The sequence below is a fragment of the Rhipicephalus microplus genome, unplaced genomic scaffold (assembly GCF_043290135.1).
Source record: "Rhipicephalus microplus isolate Deutch F79 unplaced genomic scaffold, USDA_Rmic scaffold_24, whole genome shotgun sequence".
NCBI lineage: Eukaryota > Metazoa > Arthropoda > Arachnida > Ixodida > Ixodidae > Rhipicephalus > Rhipicephalus microplus.
The window spans coordinates 9,734,935-9,755,877 of NW_027464597.1; the positions used below are offsets into that span (position 1 = coordinate 9,734,935).

Here is a 20,943-nt window from a genome sequence, read left to right on the forward strand (position 1 = left end):
TAACACGATGCACGCAACTAACAAGATGTGCTGCACCTTCTTTGAACAATAGAGGGAACTGCTCAGAGTGAATTGTTGAAGGAAGGGTGCAAGTAACACACTTTTCAGTAACACACGGTTCCTGGCACCATTCTTTGACAACTTTTATTGAGCACCTCTAGCGGCACTACTGTCAATATACTAGTGTACTACTAGCATGTGTCACATCTTGAATTTACTCATGAAACTGCAATGAGATATTATGAAAAAATGGAAGCAGTTTTGAGAATGTTTAGGTTTGCTATGATTGTGCCACCTGGATTACAAAAAGGTCTAGCTTTGTGATGACATCTAGTGTATCTGGGCAACTAATCAGTCCAAATATTTGCAGACGCAGCTCATTCAGGGACACAATAATGTTTTAACGCTCAGTGTACAGACTCTCAGCAGCACCTCATATGTGCTGCCAAAATTGGACATGTTGGCAGCCGCTTCACAGAAACTAATCTCAGAGACCACACTTTCAGCTTATGAGAAAGTGTCAGCATTTGAAACGCACCACGTTTCATAGACCACTTGATAGAAGGGAGTTTATTTGAGCGTCTCGCAGGAATTGTGCAGGAACCATTTTCTACCCAGTGCAGCAACATGCAGTGGTGATACATAGTTTCATTAAAGCTCACATTAACAGTTCTGGTAACATATGGTGCACAATACCAGCTTATCTGAGCCACAGCGGTTTCGATGATTACGTTGAAAAATTTCACATAAAGGTTTTATCAGGGAGGCAGAAGATTGTATTGCTCTTTTGCTTGCTTGGATATTTATACATGCCAAGGTGTAGTGACACGCCAGACACACACAACAGGCCTGCCGCCCCTCGAACGCTAAGCAGGACGCGCAGTCTGTCGCAGCAGTTCAAGGTTGCCAGACTGTTAATCAAGGTGGTTGCTTGACTAGGCTGCCTATGTTAAGCCTTTTGGAGACACTCAAATCAGCCCAGTACTGGCAGCAAGCCTGCTGTAACTGGTTTAGGTCCCATTCAGTGATATTAGCAAAACTGATAATTATTTGCAATGAATTTGTTTAGCAGTCACGCTTGCAAGATGGGTGCACGGGACACACAAGACGGTTTGTGTGTGCCAAGCCTCTCTTGCCACCTCATCTGGCAGCGTTAAAAGGGGTTCACTGTTCTCGAATCGCCATGTGCACTGCATTTTTGCAACTGGCCATTCTTACGCCTATCGTAATTGGCGGCTACTTAAACAGTGGCCACAGTTAAACATGGCAAGTTCCACTCAGATGAAAGTAAGAAAGGACGCACCTCAGTATGCAACCAAAGTCAACATTTTGAACTTTACATAGATTAGTGTGCCACTGGCATTTCAAAGCCCCTAATGTTTGCCACCAGCTTAGCAGCCTCCCAAAGTGCAAGACAGCCAAACATACGGCGACTGCCACAGGAACCCAAAGTACAAGACAACTCAATCTAAAAAAAAAAGGCTAGTAAGCTTTCAATAGTTGAGTCTACAGCTTCACATGCGACTCTTTCAGATGACTCACTGATTCTGCAGGGGAAAAAAATGAATTCATATGTCCCACTGCCTTAATTTCTAAGTTTTGAAAAGATGCCTTTCTCATCGATTTGGCATCTCTACAATGCAAAATCAACTCCAGCCATCATCGTCAAACAGTGCTTGTTGAAACTATACATTCCATGCGTTATATACATCAAATGCTTCAACATTATTTCATTAAGTGTACAATCAAGTGCAGTGTGCTAAATTCAGGCAGCTATCTAGGACGGCTAGTTGCACTTTGCCACAATGCCCACTTGTCATACATGAACCTTCGTTCCAGAATAAATAGCGTGTAAATATTCTAAGTATATGAGCGCTTTCACCCAGCATACAATCTCTACAGGAACTTGCTCTCATCCAAAAAAAGTTTCTACAAAACGATACTAAAAGATGCCGAGGACACTTCTTTGTCAAGCACAATCAGTCCTCGCTTACGTCAACACGATTCACAAAAACATTCGCATTTCTAAAAGAAACAATGCCTCTTGTAAGTTTCCATAGAGCACATGGAACAGATGCGCAGCGTCATGTGTAAACTCCTCAAAAACAAAAAAAGACAGGGCGTCTAGCAAGTAGCCGTCGTTAGGCTGACAGGATCGGCAATGAATAGCAATGCCCGACTGTCGCGTATATACATAAAAGTAATATTGCCATGTGACCTCCGTGCTGATTTCATGCAAGATAGCGGCTATTTAAGAAGTGTAAATGGCTTTGGTTGATTAGCTTCTGTTTTGGGAAGCGCAGTGAGGCTCATTCATTGCAGTCTGTGAAGAACACAGTCTCTTTGTGCATTTGCTCGCTGTCCTCCATCGAATGGGATGAGACGGGTCACATGGTGATAAGTATGAGTGGCAGTTGTTTTTCCACAGAGCCTGGAAATGCTAGTAAATCCGACAAGACACACCTAGCCGAGTCAGTTCAGTCACATGAAAGGCAACAGTGTGGCAAAATTGCACTGGCACTGCCAAAGAGCACATCGCTTAACCTTCACTGAGACATGCCTTTGGAAGAGCGTAGGATGCTGCAGGGAGTACAACCAGAGAAGAACTGGCACACCTCTCACTGCGCTGCACTATCCGCTCCAACAGACCACCGCACCAGGCCGAGTCTAACATCCAGGGCACTGCACCACACCCAAATGCGCACGCACAGATGCCCAACTTCTATGCCAAGCGTGAGCAACGGCACATGTCCAAACGTGCACGCCGTGAACGGTCTGGGTTCACACCTAGGCATGGACGCAGAACATCCACCGCGGCACGTGCCACACTCCGACAGAGTGCACCAAGACACGACACCACACAAGGTCATCCCCGAGAGTGCGCACATACACACTGAACACATCCGTTGGAGCAGCACTAAGAAGCAGCGGAGGGCGAGGCCGTCGCGGCAGGACGCTGTAAAGGCGGACTGCTGAGGCGAGCGGCCAGTTCGCTGCTCGCACCCGCCTGAGGTGGCGCCACGACAAACACGTGCACGACCTGCTCCTGTGTCCGGCTGGCGTAGAACACCAGCTGGCCGGCCTGCAGCCGCAGCGGAGGCGTCGGTCCGCCCACCACGGGGGCAACACCACCGGACACGCACGGTCCCATTGTCACAGCAGAACTCCCTCCCACAGTGGCAGGCCCTGTCGTCTCGTCTGTGGTCTGTTCGGTTTCCGGCTCCTCCGGCAGAATGATTTCTTCGTGCACCACCTCCTCTTCGACCACTTCTTCCCGAACGCCGCCATCTTCGGTGGGCGGAGCCTTGCGCTTGCGGCCCCTCCCACGCTTGGGGGCGGGCTGTGCCCTCTCGGGCTCGTCAGGGTCGTCGGACTCTAGCTTCAGGTCATCAATGTAATACTGGGTGGGGTCGTCTGCAAAATGATGGGCTATTTTCGTAAACCGACCAGCACTGCTTATCCACCACAGGTCAGAATAAAAGGTGGAGCTCACTCAGACTACCTTAAAAAATATAATTTTGTCTTGGGGACCAGTCGGACTCGCAAAAGTTTTTCTCAGGCAGACTAGCTCAGAAACTCCAGCAAATTTTTTTCAATTTCACTCACTCGGACTTAGGCCTTGCCAAAATATTACTAAGGCGGACTCACTCAGACTTGAGGTTGAATCTGAGTGTGAGAGAGTTCGCCGACCTGTGTTACCGACTATATTCAATGCTTCCAACTGACTCATTAAGATGGCTGTAGTTAGGTACAAACAAAGTTTTCACAACAACACAGTTTGGCTGTAGACGCTCCAACAGATGAACGCTTGCTATGGAGGTGCATGTCAGCACTTCTTTTTACCAGCGATAATAAAAAACGCACAGTGTTGAAGGACAACCAGACAAAACAAGTGCTAGACTCGCAGCCAAATGTTTACCGAAGGAGGCCCACATCAAACATTCAGTTGTAAGTACAGAACTCTGTCCAGTTGTTTTCCATTTCTGTCTGCATTTCACAAGCACTATTTCCTTTTTTGAACCTAAGGAAGCAACTCGACCATCAAGCTGCATTACTGAACTTCTTTTACTCACTTTAAAAACATGGCCGCTGTAGAAGAAAAAAAATGCCCAGGCCTGCACAGAATGCACAGTCCCAGCTGTAGCTGGAAGAGAGGCCTTCGAGAACTCTTGAGGCACCTAATAATAGTATACTTGCAAGGTGACCACTATGCCATTAATCAATTTTGTAAAGGAATCACCCACTGAACCGTTATGCAAATATTCTGTGTACAAGCGCGGTACCCACAACGTATCTGTAAGGCATTGTGTGCACCCTGTGCTGAAGCTGATGACAATAAAGAATTATGGCTGAGCCCTGTGTAACAGGTTGAAAGCACTTAGCGACACAATAATTGCGCAATTTGCAATTGTATGACGCCACATTGTTATTTCGTCCTTATGCCCCACTATGTTACCTATGGTAATGCAATGAGCAGTAACAGGGTGCCCGGCATTCCATATTAAATATATAGTGCTTTCACTTTATGCTTGTGACACGTTGCAGGGTACGGGGGAAAAAAACAAAACAACAAGAGACAATACAAGCGCAGCGCAACTGAAAAATACTTGACTTTGATGGTAAACAGTCTTACGTACAAGATAAAATGGGAGGTGAATTCAGTGATAAAGAACAGACTACGAAAAAGAAAGATATCTGGGGATCAAACAATTTTACTGCAGTGATACGGTTTCCTTCAAAAAGCTACCGTAATTACTTGAATCTAACGCACACCTTTTTTCCGGTTAAGCGAGTTCATAAATCGCATGCGCGTTAAAACCGAGTGCGAAAAAAAATGAATACAGTCATTCTATTGCCATCGGCATTTTCAAAATGGCCGCCCCCTACGTGCTTCGGCATGGCGCGTCGGCCATTCCTGCCAATGTGTTTCCCATGTGCGGCACTTCGTACGTGTACTGAGGAGTTCGTCATCATGTAGTTCATTAGCATCGACTGCATGGAAGGGCCGACTCCAGAAACTTGACGAGTGTACAACGATGCCGCTTTTAAAAGAAAAGCCATCGCATGTGCCGAAACAGACAGAAATCGGGCCGCACCGCGGTCGTTCGGAGTTCCCGAAACGTGTGTGTGGGACTGGCGGAAACAAAAGCAGAAGATTGTCAAAGATTCATTCAAAAGCTTCAGTAGACCACAGCAGGGTCGGTTTCCGCAAAGTGAAGAGCTGCTCGCCGAGTATGTGCTTGAGCAGCGAGCGGCACAGCGGCCCGTGACGACAGAACTGTTCTAAGTGCGGGCTATGCAGTTAGCTTTAGAAAAAAGGCTAACGCGGAGCCAGTTCAAAGCGAGCAGGTGCTGGCTAACTAACTTTATGAAGAGGAAAGGCTTTTCCCTCCAAAAGTGAACGGGCATGCGCCAAAACTTGCGGGAGGAGTACGAAGAAAAGCTTCACAGTTTTCAGAGGTCCGTCCTAAACTTGCGGCACAACAACGGCTACCTGCTTGGGCAAATCGGGAATGCCGATCAGACGCCTCTTTACTTCGACATGACTGGCACCACAACCGTCGAGAAGAAGGGGGCAAAGCAAGTTCGCATGCTGACATCGGGCCACGGTAAAAAGAGTGACGGCAATGCTCCATTTCACGTCAGATAGGCACAAGCTTCCCCCGTACCTCATATTTAAACGGAAGACGCTTCCAAAAGGAGTCGTTTTTCCGAATAGTGTGATCGTGCGGGCCAACGAGAAAAATGGGTGCACGTTGCAATCGATGTCTTACTTTTTTTTTTCGTTGTGAAAGCCGAGTGCGTGTTACAATCGAGGGCGCGGTAGAATCGAGTAAATACAATGTAGTGGGGAAGAGGGAGAGAGACGGTATCTAGTTGGAGCACCTGAAAGACGACTACGACGAAGAGCTGAGCTCGTGACAGTGACTGACGCCTCTTGAACCAGGCAGTTGGTTTTATTCAATAAACCCCCTTATAATCTGGTGGGAGTGCTCGGTAGTCTTCGAAGCTGGAACTATGAAGTCGCACCTTACCTGCAGTGCCAGCAATGCCGGAAGAACCCTCCACCCAAGGTACCTCGCAAGTTCCCGCCTCTACATGTCCCGGCGTGTGGCCACTGCATCGGCCACCGATCTTCAGCGGCACTGACGGCCAAGACGTTGAGGAGTGGCTGGCTACTTACCACAAGGTGAGCGCAGCGAGCAAGTGGGACGATGCGGCTAAGCTGACCTATGTAAGCTTTTACTTGTCCGACGTCGCTAGTCTCTGGTTGCGCAATCACGAAGCCGACATTGCCAGCTGGGATTCATTCAAGGCCTCCTTTTCGCAAGTCTTCAACCGCCCTGCTGTGCGAAAATTCCGCGCAGAACAACGACTTCGTGAGCGCGCTCAACAGCCAGGAGAGACATTTACCAGCTACATTGAAGACGTTGTTGACTTGTGCAAGCCGGTAAACCCAGCGATGCTCGAAGCCGACAAAATCAAACAAATCCTCAAGGGCATATGCGATGACGCATTTCAAATGTTGTTAGCCAAGGACCCACAAACCATTGCCGAACTCGTCAGCTTGTGCCAGAGTTTTGACGAATTGCGAAAGCAACGCGCCCAAACACGGCACTCTCTGGAACAACGTGATTCGATCACGGCCTTGACTCTCAGAGACCAGAACGACATGTTGGCTCGCATAAAGCAGTTCGTGCGTGAAGAGGTCGCTCGGCAGCTCTCCATTTTATCGAGCACGCCCGAGCCAGCACAAACGCATCCTTTGGCCCCAGATCATCTGGCCCCGGCCATAAGGCACGTCATACAAGATGAGGTAGCGGACGCTTTGCCTTTACCAGCTCTGGAGGCCGCACCCTTGACGTATGCGCAAGTCGTTGCAGCCAGAGCACCTCGACAGCCCACTTATGCTACCTCACCGGTCTCTGTTCGGTCATCACCAGTTCCGTCCAGCCGGCTGATTGCGGCGTTTCCGAATCAGTGGCGCACCGCAGACAACCGCCCGATTTGCTATTGCGGTTACGCAGGACATGTGGCTTGCTTGTGCCGCCGCCGCCCTCTCGTTCAGAGCGACAACATGCAAAGATCGTCGCAGGGCTCTCGGCGCTTTAACAACACGGCACGTCAACAAGGATCCTCTTCACCCGACCGCCCTCCCTCAGTCAGCCACCGATCTCCATCTCCCCGACGTCGCTCCCTGTCGTCCATGTGCCGTCGACCCTGCCCTTCAGACGCGGAAAACTAGATGCCGCAGTTCCAGAGGCACGAACTGCGTCGTCGTCGAAAGAATCAAGTCCTCGCATTTCTCCGACAAACCTCATCGACGTTTTTGTGGATGGTTACCGTACACTTGCGCTTGTGGACACTGGTGCTGCCGTTTCAGTAATTGATTTAAAACTTTGCCGCCTGCTTCGGAAGGTTACCACGACGCCAAAGGGGTTGTCCCTCCGTACTGCCAGTGCTCACCATATTCGACCATCAGCTGCCTGTACCGCCCGCGTTCTCATCCAAGATGTTTTCTATACCGTTGAGTTTCTTGTGCTACAGGCGTGCTCTCATGATGTGATCTTCGGCTGGGATTTTCTGTCTTGTAATCATGCGGTTATCGACTGTGCTCGTGCTGAAGTGGCCTTCTCTGCGTTGTGTGCCTCGTCTCCGGAATTTCCGTTGAACAAGCTGTTTGTCGCGGAAGACATCGACATACCACCGACTAGCGCATCCTTTGTTCCCGTATCTTGTGCCGATGTGTCTAAGCCTGCAGTGTTGTTTACGCCTTCCCAAACATTCCAAAGTCGCAAGAGCCTAGCGTTGCCGTTTGCAGTTCTAGATATTTTGGCGGGCGCTATCAATTTGTTTGTCACAAATCCCTTGCGTCGCGGAGAATGTATTGGAACATTCCAAGACTTAGACGTTTCCTCCATCTTCGACCTTGACGGTGAAAGTGATTTGCAGCTTAATGCATTGACGCCATCTGCCCATTCGATTGTCCACGAAAATAATAATTTGTTTGGCCCCTCAATTGATGGCGAACTTGAAGAACCACACCGTGAAAAACTTCTAGAACTTCTTCACCAGTTTCGCGGCTCGTTCGATTGCCAGCAGACGTCCTTAGGCCGAACGCACACCGTTGTGCATCAGATTAACACCGGCTCCCAAGCGCCTCTGCGACAGCGTCCCTACCGTGCATCTCCTGTGGAGCGTCGTGTAATCACCGAGCAAGTGGCCGACATGCTTCAACGTGGCGTCATTCGGCCGTCCAGCAGTCCCTGGTCTTCACCTGTGGTACTTGTGAGAAAAAAAGACGGCTCGATTCGCTTTTGCGTCGATTACCGCCGTTTAAACAAAGTCACGATTAAAGACGTATACCCTTTGCCGCGCATTGATGATGCACTGGACTGCTTGCAAGGTGCTGAATTCTTCTCATCACTAGACCTACGGTCCGGTTATTGGCAAGTCCTCATGGCACCATCAGATCGTCCAAAAACTGCTTTTGTGACGCCCGATGGGCTATACGAATTTAATTCAATGCTCTTCGGCCTTTGTAATGCGCCAGCCACATTCGAAAGGATGATGGATAGCGTCTTGCGTGGGCTAAAATGGAAGACATGCCTATGCTACTAGGATGATGTCGTTGTTTTCTCCCCCGATTTCGACAGCCATCTCCAACGTCTCAGCGAAGTCTTGAGCTGCCTCACGAGCGCAGGCCTTCAACTAAATACCAAGAAGAGCCACTTTGGAGCTCGGAAGCTCACAATACTTGGCCACGTTGCCTCAAAACAGGGCGTCCTCCCAGACCCAGAGAAGCTTCGTGCTGTCGCTGAGTTCCCGAAGCCTACGACCGTGAAAGCGCTCCGCAGCTTTGTCGGACTATGCTCTTACTTTCACCGCTCTGTGAAGAACTTTGCTTCGATAATCCCACCACTGGCACAGCTGATCTCTGGCGATGGACACCTCTCTGATTGGTCGCCAGCATGCGATGATGCTTTTGCAACATTACGCCATCTTCTTACTTCACCACCTATTTTACGCCACTTCGACCCTACTGCTCCAACCGAGGTGCGCACGGATGCCAGTGGCATAGGACTTAGCGCTGTCCTTGCTCAACGCAAACCTGGCTTCTCAGAGTATGTAGTTGCGTATGCCAGTCGCACCCTAACCAAGGCAGAGCACAAGTACTCGGTTTCCGAAAAGGAATGTTTGGCCGTTGTTTGGGCATTACAAAAATTTCGTCCTTACTTATATGGACGCCCATTCGATGTAGTTACAGATCACCATTCACTCTGTTGGCTCACTTCATTGAAGGATCCTTCGGGCCGGCTTGGATGTTGGGCGCTACGTTTACAGGAATTTGATATTCACGTCATTTACCGCTCATGCCGCAAGCACACCGGCGCAGATGCTCTTTCTCATTCGCCTTTTCCATCAGCCGTTGCACCTGTTTCCTTCGCCGAAGCTACCATCGGCAGCATCGATACCGCTGACATGCCTTCGGAACAACGCAAGGACCCTTAGATAGCCTCGCTCATCGACGTTCTCTCCTCGTCTTCGGTGACACCACGCCAGCGTCTACCTCGTGCACTTGGTCGGCAAGTTCCCCATTATGCAATACGGGATGCCATGTTGTACCGTAGCAACTATCAGCCGGATAGTAGGAAATGGCTTCTTGTTATACCTCGCCATTTGCGCTCTAACATGTGTGCGTACTTCCACGCAGACCCTCAAAACGCGCACGCTGGCGTTTTGAAAACATACGATTGCCTTCGTCAGCGATTTTTCTGGCGTGGAATGCACTCGTACGTTCGCAAGTACATACGCTTCTGCACTGAGTGTCAGCGACGGAAAACTTGTCATGCCTCTGGCGAATTACAACCATTGCCGTGTCCAGCTCGGCCGTTTGATAGAATCCGCATCGACCTCTACGGCCCACCACCTTGTACTCCTGCGGGAAATCGCTGGATTATTGTGGCCGTTACGCTGAAACCGCCGCTTTGCCAGCCGCTGCTGCTCGTGATGTCGCCTTGTTTATCTTGCGTAACTTTGTCCTTCGCCATGGCGCGCCTCGTGAGCTGCTTAGCGACCATGGGCGTGCGTTTCTATCGCAAGTCGTCCAGGAGCTTCTCAGTGAGTGCATTATTATTCATCGCACCACTGCAAGCTATCACCCACAGACAGTTTGACAGAGCGCTTTAACTGCACGCTCGGTGATATGCTTTCTATGTACATATCCTCCGACCATTCTAATTGGGACTTGGTGCTCCCTTTCGTGACGTATGCATATAATACGGCCACCCAAGCAACTACTGGGTTTTCACCTTTTTTTCTACTGTACGGACGTGAGCCCTCTTCTACGCTTGACACGATACTTACTTACCGCCCAGCCTCCGAACTTGTTCAGTGTGCCGAAGAGTGCCGCCAATTAGCGCGTTCCTTTATGTCCGTCGCACAAGGTCTCCAAAAAGAACGACTCGACCAAGACAAGCCTGCTCACAGCTTCCCCGTAGGCTCATTTGTATGGCTTTCGGTCCCATTCCAGTCCCCCGGCCTCTCCCGAAAGTTTGCACCCAAGTACAATGGTCCGTACCGCATCGTTCAATGCACGTCACCGGTCAACTACGGCGTCGAACCAGTGACACTTGCCGAGGACAGACGATGCCGTGGTCGTGAGACAGTCCACATCAGCCGCTTAAAACCTTACTATGATCCCCTTGTGCTTGCTTCGCCGTGAGTCGCCAGGATGGCTCCTCTTCACCACAGGGGCAAATGTAGTGGGGAAGTGGGAGAGAGACGGTATCTAGTTGGAGCACCTGAAAGACGACTACGACGAAGAGCTGAACTCGTGACAGTGACTGACGCCTCTTGAACCAAGCAGTTGGTTTTATTCAATAAACCCCCTTATAACGGTAATTTCTTTGTGAGAGAAGGTGCAATCGAAGGAGTGCTAACACACCCTTCACTGATATGCATCTAAAAAACTTTTGTAATTTTTCTCTCAGTCCGATCGAAAGATCGCGTCAAAACTTTATTGTCGGGTAACGTTGCTGTGCACTTGCATTCTCCGTAGTGAAAAGCCAAATGACCAGTATGGATCAGAAGTGACACAGCATAATTGCTGCGCCGCGGTGGCTAAGGTACTCGGCTGCTGACCCGCAGGTTGCGGGATAAAGTCCCGGCTGCGGCCCCTGCATTTTCGATGGAGGCGAAAGTGCTGTAGGTCCATGTGCTCAGATTTGGGTGCACGTTAAAGATCCAGGTGGTCGAAATTTCTGGAACCCTCCACCACGACGTCGCTTATAATGAAACAGTGGTTTGGGGAAGTGAAGCTTCACATATCAATCAAATCAATTACAGTTGAATCTCAATAATTCGAACTCGAAGGGGCCCGAAAATTTGTTCGAATAAAAGAAGTTCGAATTAATGAAAGCTAAATAAACGGAGGGCTCTACATGCAGTGGCGCATGTGCATTTGAGCTAACAACACACGAGGGGGAAATGTCAGAGGACCTACATTTATTCACAAATCACAGGACATCCGTTAGTAATTGAATTAATTGGTGATGCGCATCTACACACGTTTGCCTTGCAGAGAGTCAATCGATTTCGCACGCAGCTTGCAAAGCATTTCTACTTCGGCTTCAGCATCCTCCTAGCAAGAGAAGTTGCGTACGGAAACATCCAGCGCTGACACTTCTAAAGATTACAACGACTGCGTAACGGAGCGTCCCGCTCTCCACTACGCAGCCGCAGCATGGCCAGCACGTGACGAGAAAGGAGGAGCGTCTCCACGCGGAGAGAAGCAGATTTGCACTTGAGAGAAAACCAACACTCCTTGACAGCTTTCTTTTTTTTTTTTTTTGCTCTCTTCGTGCGCGTCAGTGAGAGGAGAAGGGTTATGTGGCAGGAACGGTAAAGGGGAACCATGCCATCGGTGCGTTTGAGAACCCCCTCTCCCTCAAGGCGCAGAGCCGTGCTCCCTCAAGGCGCAGAGCCGTGCTCCCGCAAGGGGCAAGGGCTGCAGAAAGTAGTGCCTTTTTGCTTTCCTGCAACAACACATTCATTCAATCCAGTGACAGCTTTCTATTTTATTTCCTCTCTATCTTCATGCCTGGAGTTCGAAGAAGAAGGGTCTTTATGTGGCAGGAACGGAAAAGGGAAAAGTGTGACACGGGCGCGTCGCAGATCGGCATTTGAGAGAGCGCAGCGTTGAGGTGTCGCAGGTGCCGCTGTGGGATTGAACAGGGTGTTGAGAGCATTTTCGGAGCGCGGTACGTTCGAATTAACCACCAGAAGTGTTTAGGCGTTCGAATTACCGGGCGTTTTCGCCCATTGGAATACACATAGCTTTGACAGGACCTCATTGTGAGTTCGAATTAACCGGAAGTTTGAATTAATGAGATTTGACTGTATTTATGCTCTTATTAATTAGTCTCATTATTGCACCTCCCGGTCTGGTCTATACCCTTCCCATTACAGGGGAGAGAAACTCTCACCTCTTTTTTTTTTTTTTTTTTCGTAGCCTGCAGTGCATCGCAAGCACGAAGACGTACCAACTAGCCACCATTACTGCCTTATTAGCTGACAGTTTGTTCTGGTATTTCACGATTTATGGACGTGATCAAGATCGAATGATCTACACCCCTCACTTGCTTGTTTGCCATATCCAAACTGCTGTTTCAGCTAGACAGTCAGTAGACAATGCAATGGTATTTGGGTAACACGGACAGACACGATCGAAGCTCCACTTACTGATGGTGCGGTCAATAAGCTCTCGGTTGCGGCGTTCCTCTCGCTTGAACTTGTTCTGCAAGGAACACACAGAGAAGTGAGCACTCAGAGAACACACAAAGCACTCAGGAACACACAGAGCACTCAGGAACACACAGAGAAGTGAGCACTTTGTAGACAATATGTCAGATGAACACAACACACACATGCATGCAAACAACTTTCCCAACCAGCACCACGCCTCGGACTACTACCGCCTTGCCATGCAGGACCACTAGAGCCAGTTGCTCAAAAAGTGAGAGGGAATCGTCACTAGGGGTGTGCGAATATTCAAACTCCCAGAAAATAAGTATAACCGTATAATTTCCTGAAAGTCAAATTATTGATTGATTGAGTTGTGGGGTTTAACGTCCCAAAACCACCATATGATTATGAGGGACGCCGTAGTGGAGAGCTCCGGAAATTTCGGCCACTTGTGAAAGTCAAATTAAAGCAGTTCCATAAAGCAGTTCCATCAAACTCTTCAGGAAAACGTTGGTAAATCAGAAAGATTACTAATAATATCTGAAGTTTTATGTCCCAAAACTGCAGTATGATTAAGATGGATGTCGTATGAAGGCCTACGAAAATTTCAACCATGCAGTTTTTTAAGACTAGTTAGTTTCAAACGTTGCCTATATGCTGCCTTACACTGATTTTGCTTTTTGATTTGTGGGGTTTAACGTCCCAAAACCACCATATGATTATGAGAGACGCCGTAGTGGAGAGCTCCGGAAATTTCGACCACCTGGGGTTCTTTAACGTGCACCCAAATCTGAGCACACTGGCCTACAACATTTCCGCCTCCATCGGAAATGCAGCCGCCACAGCCGGGATTCGATCCCGCAACCTGCGGGTCAGCATCCGAGTACCTCAGCCACTAGACCACTGCGGCGGGGCGTTTTTGCTTTTTTTATAGCCCACTATAACCCATTTGTTAAACTAGTTTCAGTTGATGTGAAGTGTCTGTAGTGCCCTTACTTTTTGTTTTCGTTTTTCTCGTACATGAAAAGTTGTCACTTGTTTCTGCACTCACTTTGAGCATACCACAGCGTGAAACATTGTGTATGTGCTTCGTCTCTAGTCTTCAGGAACATTCTTTTTTCTCGTTCTTGCAGATTTGTGCGACAGGATGGTTGCATTTTGTTCACTTAGTTTTGTACTTGTTACTTCCACTCCTGCTTGGAACCTCATCTAGAGGCTAGCAGTAATGTATAGACAATATATATAAAAAAATAGGAACAGGAGGACGGGCTGCATACCTCAGGCAGGAAGCGCGTGCTTTGACCAAACAGGCATTGTCACCTGTGGTCTTGTTCGCAGCCTGTTTCAGGGGGGATTAGCACGACACTCATCTTTTTGTAAGGACCGTGCTCTCGTTGCAAAAGTGTGCGTTAAAGCCACAGACAGCACGAAAGTCACTTGACTCACTTTCGTAACGGAGCGAGTGGCCACCCTTACTTTCAATAAGTCTACAATGGTGGATCAGTGGTTAAGGAGCTTGGCTGCTGACCTGAAGATGGCGGGTTCAACCCCCGGCCACCACAGTCGCATCTCGGTGTAGGCAAAATAGTGGAGCTCCGCGTGATATCAGTGCACACAAAGAACACCAGATGGTAGAATTTCCCAAATCACTACACTATGGTGTCCCCCATAGTGGGATATCAAACCCAAAACATCAATAATACTTTGTATGAAGTTCCACTTTGTCGCTACAGCATTCATGGTCTCAACTCAGCAGCAAAACTGACTTTTTCGACAAGTGGACTTGCGTTCACCATTTCAGTCTATGAAATTTGAATACTGTTATCAATATGTTCAACAGCGTTACCCTAAAAGCAGTTTTCCTGTATTGCGCAGCTGCGAAACTGCATGTAAAAGTAAAAAAAAACATTTTTGGTGCAGCATAACAGCACGAAGACACTGTCGGTCGATAAACGTGGCAACGAGGTCTTCCGCTGCGACATGTCTAAGGTTTCGTGGTTGGCCATGCCAAAGCACAGTCTCCTCACCTTGAGCTCCTGGCGCGTGCGCTTCGGGAAGAAGTTGGCCATGAGCGTGAAGTCGGTCCCGCAGGCACTCAGCGCCTTGTAGAATTGTGCAGTCTGCTTCGCTGTCCACGTGCTCCGTCCCTTGGGGTTCTTGCGGAAGGAAGCGTAGTTGGTCTCGCCGCCGGTCTCGTAGACGATGGCGCGCATAGAGGGCTGCACAGCGGGCCGACGTATTACCAAGCTTTCCTCGTCCAGGGTGATCTCGCCGTTGGGACCGAGTCGAACTCGTGGACCCACGTCTGCGGAATCCTCCTCCTGTTCAACCACGTCGTCGACCCGCTGTTCCTCCGCCTCGGCAACTGACTCGGTCTCCACAGGTGCCTTATCCTTGCTCGTCTTAGATGGCTTCTCCCTGCAAGAAGTAACATGCACCTTTCACAAATGATTGAACGGCACGAAATAGATACAGATATACACCCAAATCTCATTATACTAAGCTGCATAAGTTTGTTATATGCAAAAATTCGCTGAAGATATATTCCTAGCAATAGGTTGATTGCAAGAGTACTCTTCATTTGCTTCGTTATAAGTGATATTTTGTTGTATCCGGGTTCATTATATCGATGTTTGAGTGTATACGCAACTGCCACAAGTATACACTCTCGCTTACTAGCACCTTCAGTGTCAGATTTGTAAACGTTTTCAAGCAATATTTAAACATGCAAGTCAAGAAGCCCAACAAAAGTATTCCTAACATCCAGCAGAGCTGGTGCAGTCAAAATGCTTTGCCCTCATGAACAATATGGTCAGAGTTGCCGTGGCGACTCCTGTTCGACTGTGCACAAGTCGCGCTTTGAGGTTACAAAAGACGCTTATTTCTGTGAATAAGCAAGCACAGCTCTGCGGCTTTGGGGGAAGGAGATATGAAAAATGTGAGGCCACCTCCTTGAGAAATGAATACCCAAAACATCGAGCACAAGGCCCGCTTGCCCCCTTTTCCACGAGAAAAACGAGCGGACACCAGTGGCACTGAGAATGAAACCCACTACCTCCCGCATTGAAAGCAGATACTCTATTTGCTTGGCCACCGCTATCATGCACTTCCCTGTCAGTCCCTGCGAAACAGTAGCAAAGGGAAGTGGGTTGAAGAACAGCGAGCCCAACTGAAGACGATGCAAGTTGGAAACTGCCGTCCAGGAAGCATTTAAAATAAATTTTCAAGTCATGTCGTTAGGAGAAGATGGAGGAGGAAAAAGAAACGCTACAAGGATGTGAAAGCCACTGGCAACAGAGGTAGCACTTCATCTTTATGCTTTTTTATTTTTTTTGTTCTAATGATATTTAATGTTCACACGTAGCTTTCCTACTCTGCCTGAGTGACACACTTAGCCTCCATTTTAAGCCTCGGGTCTCTACATATCAAAGCCACATTGTGCGGTACAGAAAATTAAAAAATGCGCGAGGTACAAAAAAATGTGGATTTGTATGTGTTTTTCTTTTTTTAATAATCGATGCTTTCTGTGTCGCAAGCTTCGCGGTGATGAGCAGTTTCTGATATGAAAATCTGATCCTCTATCGAGTTCACTTATAATTTTACATTGCTACTTTTCATTGTTATCGGGATATGAATGCGTGACCATCGTCGTAACAACGCATATGTTGTGCTGCTAAGCACGTGAATGAAGGTCCAATTCCTGCCATGGAGAAAGGAAAAGGTCGGGAGGGAGCATTGTGCAATGCGATAAAAACTTAAAAAAAAAAAACACTAGTATATCACGCATGCACAAATCAAATTTTTCTGACAGAGTAACACCTCCGGAATTTTTTATGTTTTGGAATTTTGTAGGCAACACGTACGTGTCCCATCAGTGGTGTTCATGCAGTGCATGGTTTAACGAATGTTGCTAGAAAGGACTTCATCGTTCAGAAGTTAGAAGTGTTTGGGTCAATGACAGTGGCGAATAGAGAGATTCACAGAGGAACGTACGGCATGGGTTTCCCGGGCGGGTTGTAGTAGATCAGGTCCTGCATGGTCATGGCGCTGCGGTCTGTGGGCGGCTTCCGGGGAGGGGGGCGCCTGCTGCGACGCCGCACCTGCACAGAGCAGAATGCCAAGGAGCACTGAGTTGGTGCTTCGCGACATCTGGTGGCACATGGCCACAACAATTTTTGAAAGGAAGTCAGGCCAGAAGAGAGAACAATGGGAAAATAAATGAAAATAACGTGACATCAAGCACAGCTACAGATGAGAAAGTGCACTTACCAAATAAAAATGAAAAAACAACTCTTGTGAAGAGTCTTTTTCCAATTAGTAATCCCACAGACACTAATATTGCAAGGAATTATTTTTTTAATAATTCTTTTAGGCATATTAGTCAATTGTTTTTTCCAAAATGGCAACAATTACACTGCTGTTCTAAAACAAATGGCAAAGGCTAAAAGACATATAAACAAAACACAGGTGGCATTGCTGCCTATAAATTCCTGCGTAGGCCTGTGATGTAACAGATTCCAACACTGCCTGCGAAGAGCTACCGTTGATAACCTAACAAAAAAATACAAGCCTTGCCCAACAAACGGCGGTGTCCCTTACAAAGAGGATTTACACATGCAATCCATCCAGTCATGTTCACTCATTTCCATGACGTCAATGCATTTCCGTGTATTTAAGATTTTGCCATACGAATATACATTTGCGCTGCCGCTTTCGCTTGAAAACTTAAATGTCCCAGCCATATTTTTATTAGATTCTGGCATCAACAAGCAGCCAAACGTGACATTTCAAACAAGGACAACAAAGCTATATGTTTTCCAACAGGCTCTGGTGCGTACGTTAGCAGAAGAGAAGCACTTTGCACTTTGAGAGCCAGATGGAATGAATCTCTCACAGAGTTTGAAAGTTGCATCGAATTTCCGCGGGTGGTGCTTATCCCTTTCGGGCGCCAGTTATGATGTACTATCTACAAACACGCCATGTTCGTACAGGGTGATTTCAAGACACTCAATATTAGGTCCCCCCCAAAAAAGGAGAAATGTGTTGTTTTTATTCGTTTTTGTAAATAATGTTAATTAGCATGCAATGAAATATTTTATACTAGAGTAAATCAGCTTCAATTCGAGCACAAAAAGAATTCAACATTTGCCCCTAAATGCATGTCCATTTTGTTTTTTGGCTGTATTTGTTTTGGGTGAAGAAAAATAATACTCTTGACGGTGGCCCTGGAGTGCAATACGTCAAATGATCGTCGAACATGGTGGTGTTACCAGCAAAGTGATATACTGCAGTAATACACAGCTCAGTCAAGTTAAATTAGCGCTGGTTGTCCACTCAAGAACGCTTTACAAATATGCACACTGTGTTTGAAAAGAATTGAAAAGCATGCAGTGCGTGACTAGCCCGCAAAGTTGAGTACAACTGTACACATCCCCACTGAAGGGGTAATAAAGCGTCAATCTGCGGCAGTGCGCAGCTACATTGGCTTTCAACTTTCACCGTGCAATGTAAACAATGAGACCCCGATCTTCAGGATTGCGTTCCAAAAGAAGTTTTTTTGTATAATCACTACTACAAGGTTGATCACGCCTGTAGAACAGCACATTTACGAATCTAATGGAGACAATCATAATCTAATAATCCACTGACTGGATGTGCCATTGTCTTTGATCCCTCTAAAAAAATCCCTGTCAGTAGTGCAGACATGCCCCAAGAGAAATGTGACTTTGCTTTGACCTTACCCTGACCTCGCCTGCAGAGGTCAATGGCAAGCTGCACAAGTGTTGCTAAGGCATTTTTAAGCGTGTAGTAGACTTAAGCAAGCAAAATTTTACTTGGCACTACACACATAGCCAAAAAAAGAAGCCACAGCATGTCACTCACTCATCATTGCACAATGTCAAACTAGTGTGTTACTGTACTGAACATGCCCCAAATATTTAGAATTGAATGCAAGTCTATGCTTGCACAAAAGCACCCCGTAAGGTAATACCACTGGTGGAAGGAGGTTTTAATGGTGACTACGAGTTTATCGCCTGCCTGCTAAAAGGTGGTTCTTGGACTAAATCGGCTCAAGCATGCATCTGCTGTGTCCACCACCCATTAACATCTACACAACACCTTTTCTGAAAGCATGCATGTGCACTCCATATGTCAGAGAAATGTACAAGCTAAACAGTAACGAAGTCGCCTTGCATCACCGCTTAAGCTGCTCGCACGAACAAACCTGACAAACATCATCTCACCTGCTTTTCCCCTTTGCGAGTCTGCGGCTCCGACGGTGTACTTGGTGTAGCTGCCGGCTCCTGGGGGGTTAGTGGCTCCAATGTTTCAGATGGCCTGGCCACCCTGCAAGCGTACGTTTCAATGCAATTCGGACTAATGAACTGCACCATTTCCGTCCGACACAACGCCACACCCAACACAAATTGCTGTACCCTTTGAGACACTCCACGTGAAGATGTTTCCATTTCGAACATGTAACCTGAAACTTCCAGTGGTTTCCTTCACACTGTATCCCAAAACCTTTGACTTGTGGCAACCACCTCTGAACAGAGCAGCGCATTCAACAACGGTAGAGACGTGCACAAGCAGAACAAACTTGGTGAGCTAAACATGTTTGTGACCAATCAGCATGATATATACATAAGGCCATGAAAGAAGACACACAAGGATTGCATCTACATAAACCACTGCAGGATCAAACAAACCTGGATTATAAAATCAGTTTAAGGCACCTCTTTTTGCTGGTGTGTTGTATCTCTGCATCAATTTATTTGTTTTCATAAAGTTAGTTGACTAACTCACCTCCTTAGCAATTAGAAGTAATTTCGTCTATTAAACAAGAATGAGCACTTCAATTTCCACTTCTTTCCTTCACATTCTTTCATTAAAACATTGGCTGATATTGCAATTCTCAATTGAAGATTGTATATCATGTTTTACACAATTTATTTTATAATGAAGTGTGATGATAAAATTTGATTTTATGTTATGATAAAAACCATTGTGTTGTTATTACTAGTCATATTCCTTACAAACATTCGCAGTGAGATTATAGTTTGCTTCTCCTACGTTTATTTTTTTTTTAACATTAATCTACCCAGTTCGAGGCCAGCACTTCAAAGTCGGTGTAAAGCGAACAGGCGAGCCTTCGTGCACTAGTCGTGCGGACTGTTCACACACGATTAGAAACATTTCCGAAAGAGTAGATGGCCAAATGTCGATGGCCCGAGTCACGTAATATTGCATCACCTTGAGCACTTCCGCGATTCATCGAATAGCGCAACGAAGCGCTTCGGGGCAGAGCGGCTTTCCGTCCAGTAAAGTACTGGTGTTGAAGGACCACGAGAGCACTTACTTTTCGGGAGACGCGCAAGCGGGAATGACGGGCGCCGGCCGCTTGATTGGCGACTTGGTGACCGCGGGCTCGGGCCGCGTTGGTTCCGCGACGTGAGGAGTTTCAGCTGGCGTCTCCGCGACGGCATCCGAGGCGCAAGGTGTCTCTTCTGGTGGGGCCGCCGCGGTCGGAGTGGGCTCCTCAACCACCGGCACCGTTGCCGGCTGCTCCGGAACACTCGCGACGTCTGGTTGGTCCGCCGCGCTGGGTTCGTGAGGTGCCGGCGCTGCCGCAGCAGCGATCGTCGTTGTGCCGACGGCGGCACTGTCACCGGCACCCGAGGTCGCCGCCGCTGGGGCAGCCGGTGTCGGCTTCCGCTGTCCCGACCCCGCGGGGCCGTCGCTCTTGCGTCCCAAGTTTGGTTTGATCTGGATCCGGGAGCGTCTCGTCGACATGATTGCGGACGATTATCGCCACTACCACGTGTGAATCGTAAGACGGCGCCGCGCTCCCGTAAAATGCTTTACCGAAAACGAGACGCACGCCTCTAAAAGGAGTCGACTACGCACGGTGACGCTTGGACGCGTGGGGACGACGACATGTCCGGTCAAGTGGCTGCGACCGCGGCTTCAGGGGCGAGTTCACCGGTCAGGTGCACGCCGTCGCGTAGCTCAGCGATGCGCGGCCAGTCGCGTTGAACGTACAACGCAAAGCAGTACGGCAGTTGAAATAACGAAACTGCGAAAACTCTGCCCAGCGCGACTACGAGCTTGTAAAAAAGAGCAAGAAATTCGGAAGTCCCCGACCCGAGGCTGCCGAGGCGGCGACACTCAAGGAAGGTTGGCGTTGGCACGCGT

At 48.0% G+C, this 20,943-nt stretch overlaps 1 protein-coding gene across 2 annotated transcripts; it reads right to left on the minus strand.

Annotated features, from left to right (window-relative positions):
* Positions 1–542: 542 nt before the first annotated feature.
* Positions 543–20,938, minus strand: LOC119181335 (transcription factor TFIIIB component B'' homolog Bdp1). 2 transcript variants are annotated; one of them, XM_037432550.2, is made up of 6 exons: positions 20,108–20,938; positions 18,993–19,095; positions 16,741–16,847; positions 14,775–15,165; positions 12,745–12,799; positions 543–3,414 (listed from the first exon to the last, which is right to left on the minus strand). In XM_037432550.2, exons 1-6 carry the CDS (start codon positions 20,539–20,541, stop codon positions 2,918–2,920), a joined length of 1,587 nt encoding a protein of 528 aa, XP_037288447.2. In that variant the 5' UTR covers positions 20,542–20,938; the 3' UTR covers positions 543–2,917. The 2 variants fall into 2 exon arrangements, with proteins under 2 accessions (XP_037288447.2, XP_037288446.2); XM_037432549.2 differs by having other exon boundaries at positions 543–3,429.
* Positions 20,939–20,943: the final 5 nt, after the last annotated feature.

What these genes read in the sequence shown, in the direction of transcription:
- LOC119181335 (XM_037432549.2), bottom strand. Translation starts at nt 20,541, where the DNA reads ATGTCGACGAGACGCTCCCGGATCCAGATCAAACCAAACTTGGGACGC. An exon ending in GCTTGCGCGTCTCCCGAAAA is followed by an intron (nt 19,096 to 20,107) that starts GTAAGTGCTCTC and finishes GTACGCTTGCAG; the next exon opens with GGTGGCCAGGCCATCTGAAA. An exon ending in CTCGCAAAGGGGAAAAGCAG is followed by an intron (nt 16,848 to 18,992) that starts GTGAGATGATGT and finishes TGCTCTGTGCAG; the next exon opens with GTGCGGCGTCGCAGCAGGCG.